The 7,581-nt window shown below is 55.4% G+C and overlaps 5 protein-coding genes across 5 annotated transcripts; 4 read left to right on the forward strand and 1 right to left on the reverse strand.

Moving 5' to 3' along the window:
• Positions 1-702: 702 nt before the first annotated feature.
• DICSQDRAFT_167527 (uncharacterized protein) lies at positions 703-1,273 on the reverse strand (the record flags this gene model as incomplete). The annotated part of the gene is made up of 2 exons (XM_007363115.1): positions 703-983; positions 1,072-1,273. The coding sequence occupies 2 exons, from the start codon at positions 1,271-1,273 to the stop codon at positions 703-705; spliced, it is 483 nt and encodes a 160-aa protein (XP_007363177.1).
• Positions 1,274-3,236: 1,963 nt separating this feature from the next.
• On the forward strand, positions 3,237-4,731 carry DICSQDRAFT_54144 (uncharacterized protein; the record flags this gene model as incomplete). Its single annotated transcript, XM_007363116.1, has 4 exons — positions 3,237-3,890; positions 3,942-4,168; positions 4,217-4,469; positions 4,534-4,731. 4 exons carry the CDS (start codon positions 3,237-3,239, stop codon positions 4,729-4,731), a joined length of 1,332 nt encoding a protein of 443 aa, XP_007363178.1.
• A 12-nt stretch (positions 4,732-4,743) lies between these two features.
• Positions 4,744-5,433, forward strand: DICSQDRAFT_53654 (uncharacterized protein; the record flags this gene model as incomplete). Its single annotated transcript, XM_007363117.1, has 2 exons — positions 4,744-4,863; positions 4,918-5,433. 2 exons carry the CDS (start codon positions 4,744-4,746, stop codon positions 5,431-5,433), a joined length of 636 nt encoding a protein of 211 aa, XP_007363179.1.
• A 53-nt stretch (positions 5,434-5,486) lies between these two features.
• Positions 5,487-6,038, forward strand: DICSQDRAFT_15422 (uncharacterized protein; the record flags this gene model as incomplete). The annotated part of the gene is given in 3 exon segments (XM_007363118.1): positions 5,487-5,573; positions 5,586-5,819; positions 5,868-6,038. Coding segments are annotated over 3 exon segments (492 nt in total), but the record flags the coding sequence as incomplete, so codon positions are not given.
• Positions 6,039-6,104: 66 nt separating this feature from the next.
• On the forward strand, positions 6,105-6,571 carry DICSQDRAFT_16482 (uncharacterized protein; the record flags this gene model as incomplete). The annotated part of the gene is made up of 2 exons (XM_007363119.1): positions 6,105-6,463; positions 6,511-6,571. Coding segments are annotated over 2 exons (420 nt in total), but the record flags the coding sequence as incomplete, so codon positions are not given.
• Positions 6,572-7,581: the final 1,010 nt, after the last annotated feature.

Raw genomic sequence — 7,581 nt, forward strand, 5'->3', positions numbered from 1 at the left:
GTATCGCACCATAGGATGAGTAAGAGATGAGTAAGGCATAGACCTGTCTAGACCGTTCTGGAGTAGTACGGATTGTCCTAGACAGTACCAGAAGAGTCCGGAAGCATAGCTATAGTACACGAGCAGAGAGTCCCAAATATGGTAACATACTACATAAGCGACTACAGCTAAGCGCTAGGAGACGCATAGCCTCGTGTAGTCCGGACCGGATAAGTCCAAGTTCAACAGTAAGTGTAGGCCAGGTGGCAGCGATGGGCGGCGTAACTTACAAATCTACCCATAACAATGATGTCGTTGGGCCGGTGTTTGAGCCTCTCGACATAGCTTGAGAAAATTGTATGTTCGTCTAATAATTCTTCAAAGGCCCAGAAATAGTAGCGCGCGACATTCAACTTCCTACAGTACGCAATAGTCAGCACGGCTCGACAAGGCAGGCGCAACTCACAATTTTCGCATGGCTTTGATCGCGTTGATGATGTCGAGCTCTGATTTTGGTGTGAGCTGCCAAATGTTCATGCCTGTCACAAATAATGAGCTAAAGTCTTCGTAAGGGCTGAATTGTCTTGGCATGAAGCGCGCGACATCTCGGAGCATTGCAAGATGTGAACGTTTTTCGCTGTCCCTGAGACAACATGAGTATGCGCTGAGGGTCGTGAATGGAACGTGGGACGTACGGTATCCGAAAAGACTTGCTTATGCGTCTCATATCACGCTTGAAGCCCGCGCGCGTGAGCTCGCCTTCGTCGACGGAGTCGTCGTGAGCTCGGTGACGATGATGAGCGGGCCGCGAACGGGATGGGGATGATGAGCTGTAGTGGCGGCGACGCCGGCGTCCCTGTCTGCGGTCGTGGGAGCGCGAAGAAGACCCATGAGAGGCGGAGCGCCAAGAGCGTCCGCGAGAGGTGGAGTGGGAGGGGGCCCGATTGCGAGAGCCTCGTCGCGCCTTGCTGCGCCTGCGCCCGCGCCTGCGCGGGGATGCCGACCTGTCGTATCTCACAGGGGAGGTGCGACGGTGGTCGCGCAAGGAACGGCAGCGGCTGCCATAGCTGTCAGGCCTCCGGGATGCGTTACGGGAGTGTGGACGTTGATTAGGGCGTGGGGGACGTATAGGTGATGGCGGGCGTGCTGGTGGCTGGCGTCCTGCCTCCCGTGCAGGAGTGCGTCCGAGGGCGAGGGGTGCCAGGTTGGCCTCGGGGTCGTCAGCGAGCTCAGCGTCTTGTGCAGCGGCCCAATTGTCTACGAAAAGCTTGGTGGGCGGATCTGCGCGCGGCATGAGTAGAATACGATACATTTCATCGCCTGGTCAGTGTCGTACCTGTTTTTTGGGAGTCAGAGAGAGGACGGGATGACCGAGGGTTGGCGCCCGATTGGCGGGGTGCACCGTCGGGGGCAATGGGGGCGTCGAGGGCGCGTCGAGTCTCAGTATTCACTTGCAATGTATGATTGCCGTCGTGAGGCGGCAGGCCTTGAGAGGCTACACGGCGTCCCCGAGAATCACGGCATTCAGCAGGACGCCCACGGGTTCGAGACGATCGACCCGTGGTGTGGCGATGACGATCAGGGGAATCATGTCGATCCCTGGCGCGACTGCGGGATCGTCCTCGGGTTCGGGAACGACTGCGGGATCGTCCTCGGGTTCGGGAACGACCGCGGTTGCGGGACTGGCCTCGGTCCTTGGGTCTGCGGCTGTCGTCCTGGTAGTCGCGTGCGGAAGATTTGCGTGTGGAGTGGTTGATGTAGTTGTCCGCACGTGCCTTTGTCTTGGAGGCTGGATGGGGAGACCGCGATATGACATACCTATAAGGGGAAAGTGAATATATGCGCGCATATATGCGGCCAGACCACTGACTTACCTCGGAGCCCGGCGCCCTTTCCTATCGTGTCCTCCCATGGGATACGACGTATGCTTGAAAAACACGAGGGCGGGTCGATGTCTTCAAAGAGCGTGTCGATGATAATCTTCTTGGCATCGCCAAGGTGTCTGGGTTTGAGCTTCTCGGCCGGGATAAGACCGATGAGAGGGAGGAAAACAGTTTGCCCTCAAGTGGTGGTGGTCCAGAGGCAAGATGGGACATGAAGAAAACGACAGCGGTCGGAGGGTTTTGAGGCTTGGAGAGAAGAGAGCGAAGTCTTGTCCAAAAACGGGAAGTGACGCGATCGGCGACGCGTCTAGGCGCCAGATCGACATGGCGCACCAGTCATGTGATCGTGCACAGCCCAAGTGGGGAATTGCCGACTTGTGTTTTCGGATCTCCTGCTCTCCTCCAGGCCGCTGTCCTCTCCAGTGCCAGGCGCAACCCCCTCATGCGCGTCCTCGCCATCGTGCTCATTTTTTTCTTTATTTTCATAGCGCATCTATGCGAAGGATGTGGGGCTTCTTTCAAGGATGTCGCCCGGCACCGCGCAAATTGTTCCAGCGCGCACGAACTACTCGCCGGTGGACTCAAACGGCGCATACAGGAGACGGAGTGTCGCGACGCGGTTCGTTTGGCCAAAAAACAACAATGGGTGGCACGCAAAAAGGCTGAGATAGCAGAGCGCAAGCAAAAGGAGGCCGATAGGCAGGCCCGGCTCCAGGTTTGTCATTTGTTGTGGCGGGCAGAGCAGAACTCACAGCCTATATGCAGGCGGAACGGGCCGCAAGCATGCCCGCATTCCCAGAATTTACTAGTGAACGGTCTGGACGCATACGGCGGATCCCAGGTGCCTTCCGGGACATGGTCCCGTCTTCGCTCAAAGGTCTTCCCAGTCACCTCACACCTTTGCCGCCTCTGCCGCCTATCGCCCTCCCCCCTCATATGGATCATGATATACCTCCATTAGAGGATCCCGCCGTCGTCCAGGAGGCTCTCAACCCAGGCCCTCCTTTCCGTCGGCCCCCGGACCGCGTCGAGGACGCTCCCGATGAGCCCGAGCCTGAGCCGACGACCCGTGTGTATCCACCGCACACCATGGATCTCCCTACATGTGCTCCTCCTCCGCCTTACTTTGACACCGCGCCGAACGAATTTGGAGTTTTCCGTCGCTATACTTCGATGCCCCAGAGAGATCCGGAGGCCGGCCTGACGCCTGCAGACTTCGCCCACGCTGGCACTCACCTCCGTCCACCACTCGACGCGCGTGAGCGCAACCCATTGCGAGCCTTCGGTGCGGCCATGGCCAATGGCTTTCGACGTGCCTATGACATTGCTGCCCAGTCCTACGCTCTTTTTCTCAACTGGACCGTCTTTGCCATCATGGACTGGCAATACTCGGGCTCAGTCACCAAATCTACTGCCGAGTTGCAGCGACTGGTGGACGACGTCCTTCTCGACCCCCGCTTCGAGAAGGACGAACTCCTGGGCTTCAGCACTACCCGGGAGAAGCGTCGCCTCGACGACTTTCAACCCGCCGCGGGGGTATTTTCGGCCCACGACGGCTGGCGGGAGATCGAGGTGGAGCTCCGCGCCCCCAAGGAGCGGGAGCAGCACGAGAGCGAGGGCAACACTGAGTCCTTCTTCGTCCATGGTATCTGGGCCCGGAGCCTCACCGAGGTCATCAAAATGGGGTTCCGGGACATTGTTGCCCGGAAGTACCATTGGTTCCCCCATCTACTTTTCCGCAGGCGGTCCCCAGACGCACCTCCCGAACGGATCTATACCGACGTTTACAATTCTGACGCAATGCTCGAACAGCATGAGAACCTTCAGAAGCAGCCACGAAACCCGGCAGATAGCCCCGACATCGAATACGTTGTTTGTGCCGTTACCGTCTACTCCGACTCCACGCATCTTGCCCAGTTCGGGACCGCCTCCATGTGGCCTATACACGTACTATTCGCCAATTTGTCTAAGTACTTTCGCCTCAGACCATCAATGTTTGCAACTCACCATCTCGCATATATCCCAAACGTACGTCGCACTTCACAACTTAACCCTCAGCCACTCAACCGCATTTCACAGCTACCTGACGCACTTTTCGAATGGTACAAAGATCTTTACGGTGCCCCTCCCTCCGCGGCCGTCATCCGACTACTCAAGCACGACCTCATGCAAAAAATATGGCTTCAACTCCTCGACGCAGATTTTATGCACGCATTTGAGCACGGCATGCTGGTGGAGTGTGGCGACGGAGTCCTTAGACGGCTCTTTCCGCGCATATTCTTGTACTCTGCTGACTATCCAGAGAAGTGCGCTACATGTCCTGGCTCTTGGCACGCATATTCACCGCTTCGTAGATGTCTCGTCGCCTGCCTCAAATTCCTTGGCAAGTGCGCTTGCCCGGCATGTCTCATCGAAAAGAAGGATTTCGGCAAGATGGGCACGAAGATTGACCTCAAACACCGGGTGACGAAGAAGCGCGAGGACACTGGTTTTCTCCGCGCTGCTATTGCGAAAGCTCGCGAATGGATCTTCAGTCTGGGTCGTGCCCCCGAGGGCTCCAACATCAAGGCGACTCTCCTGAACAAGGTCTCGGTCACGCCCACTCGGGTACGTCTACGCGTCGATACTCTAGTATGACAATTTTACTAATCCATACCGGGGCGGTCAACAGTCGGCTTTTTCTATCAGATTTGCGAAATTTGGTCACAACTTCTACGATCTCTTCGCGCCCGATCTCATGCACGAGTTCGAGCTTGGCGTTTGGAAGGCAACCTTCACGCACCTCATCCGCGTGCTCATGGCGGCCGGAAGCAATGGCGTACAGGAGCTTGATCGCCGGCAAGTCCTGTCGTTATTCGCCCCAGCGTGACCATGCGAGCTCATGTATTTTGTTAGGTACTCTCTCATTCGGACATTTGGCCGCAGTGTTATCCGTCGATTTGGCGGGAACGTCTCCGGGCTGAAGAAGCCAGCTGCTCGAGATTTCGAGCAGCTTCTGAAGGTGCCCCAATCTGCTCACCTCCCGATGGCTGAGACTGACGTGCTACGTTCTCAGTGCGCACTTCCGGTCTTCGAGGGCCTTCTACCCGAACCGTACAACACCACTGTCCTTGATTTGCTTTTTGAGCTAGCCATGTGGCACGCCTACGCCAAGCTCGCTCTACACACACAAACGACGCTCGGAGCATTTCAAGCTGTTATGGTGTCCCTCGGCAAGGCGATGCGTGCGTTCATCCGAAATGTTTGCCCTTTCTACGACACAAAGGAGCTTCCGAGGGAGACGCAATCGTGTCAACGTCGCAAGGCAGTCGCCGCTCAGAATGCCCCCGGACGACATGCGGACCACTCTCAGGTTGGCTCAGCCGCGAAGGTGAAGACGCTCAACATCAATACAATCAAGTATCATCGTCTCGGCGACTATGTTCGCATGGTTTGCCGTACGGGAACATCGGACAATGCAAACACTCAAACCGTGAGTGGTGTTGCGATTTTTCGGTCTGCCCACATGTGCTCTCGATCAAAACGGCGGTCGACTCACATCTCGCATCATCTCCATACGCTGAATGCATGAGTCGCTAACCGGAGCCTGGCTCGAAGATGTACTCTCACTGATTGTCGCTGTTTCAGGGCGAGTTGGAACACCGGAGATTGAAGAGCTTCTATAAGCGTACCAACAAAAATCTGTCGTTCAGTTCTCAGGTCGCTGCAGAAGTCCGGTGACAGGCCATACTCGATCGCATTCGCCGTGGTATCCCAGCATCTTCCAAGCGAAACAAAATACTACCTGCATCGAAGGCAAAGGCCAGGCGTCGACGTAACCTATGCGTGCAGTTCGAAGAGGATGGACCGCTCCCAGCTACCAGCATTTACGACCACCACCATATGTCGACGGAGCAACGATATGCCGAAAATATTCACAATTTCTTGCAGACAAATGCTGACGATCCGGCATGCAAGGTACACACATCTGGCCGATGTGTTGCCTGCACTCATGATGTTGTACAGGATTTTTTACGTGACCTCAAGACACACCTCCTTCAACGTTTGACTGATGGAACTGCCCTTCACACTGACGACGAGCCCACAGATGAAGACATTGCACGCGTTCGTATCTGCGGCAACCGTCTCTATCGCCAGAAAGTCTTACGGATCAATTACACCACATACGACATGCGCCGTGCCCAGGACTCGATCAACCCACGTACCCACCCCGACGTCATGATGGTCGCCCCCGAGGGCAGTGCGCATCCATACCTCTATGCACGGGTGATCGGGCTGTTTCATGTGCACGCATACCTTGCAGGGTGCGATCCGTTGGATGCTGATGATACAGAGCCCAGGCCATTTCAGGTACTTTGGCTGCGATGGTTCGACGTCGATTTGTGCGCACCGGGGATCAAGTTGCGACGTTTGCCACGGCTGAAATGGGCAAGCACTGGTGATGAGGCTTTCGGCTTCATTGCACCTCGACAGGTCCTCCGCGCCGCCCATCTCATCCCCGCTTTCCATTACGGACAATCCGACGCGGCGCTCCCTGGTTCGAGCATTGCTCGACAAGAAGAAGAAAATGACATAGATTGGACATACCACTACGTTGGAATGTACGTGACCATCAACTGCTATGTTCCGACAACTAAATACTGTACAGATTTGCCGACCGCGACATGCTTATGCGACATGTAGGAGATGGCGTCGGTCATCAGAACACTGGTGCCCAAGCTGCCACATCACCTCCGGATACCGACGGGGACACTGATGATGAGGTCGAGCAGCCTGCGACTGACGCGGACGGTGATGGCGCTATGGCCGTCGATGTCCTCGAGGACACGACTGTAGGGGACGGCTATGAGAACCTTGGCTCTGACTATGATGAGGAGGGCTCGGAAGATGATGGCAGTGCAGGCACCAGTGACGATGAGGACAATGGCCAGAATTCAACTGATGATGAAGGCGACCTAGGGCCGGAGGACGGTGAGAACGACTTGCTCAGTGTAGACGAGTACGAGTATGCCCGTTCAGGCTACGCACCCTTGTAGCTTCTACACCATAACCGTATCCACTAGACTATTGCACCCAAGGGCAGTCGCATGTATCGCTATGATTCTTTTGTCCTTATGTGTGTATCTCATACTTGAACATGTATTATATGCAGGATGGGCGTACAAACATGCTTGCCCACATTCACACCAAATTCAAACGATCCATCTCCTTCGAGGCGATGCCTTTGCTCGACACCATGCACGACCTATCTATTGCCTCAATTGGTTTCGAGGCCAATCGGTCCCAATTTTGGCGCCCTTGGCCAATTGGGCCAACCACGCAAAATCATTTTGCAGTTTTGCTGATGACAATTACTCAGTATGTATCCCTTCAATATTCAACGTTGCTCATTGACCCTCCCCGTCCACGAAACGTCTCTAGGTGCGTCCCTTTCTATCTTGCATGCTGTTATGACCACCTGAGGTAAGTCTCGCGTTCTTGAATCCTGCAATTCCTGTGAGTTTGTGCATGATTAGTAGCTCCCTCACTAGACGTCCCTGGACTAGTTTTTTTGCCTCTGTCTCATGATCCTAACATCTAACAGTCCATAGCACAATCCTTGATCTCTTACTGTGCTTGACCTCATGCCCCGAGACGATTCCCTATCAGTGTCTTCTGCTGTCTGTGTCCTCCGTCGCTCATAGCTCTACTGTCCTCGCTTGTCTTTGACATTATGCTG

The sequence above is a fragment of the Dichomitus squalens genome, assembly GCF_000275845.1.
Source record: "Dichomitus squalens LYAD-421 SS1 unplaced genomic scaffold DICSQscaffold_5, whole genome shotgun sequence".
NCBI classification, from domain to species: Eukaryota; Fungi; Basidiomycota; class Agaricomycetes; order Polyporales; family Polyporaceae; genus Dichomitus; species Dichomitus squalens.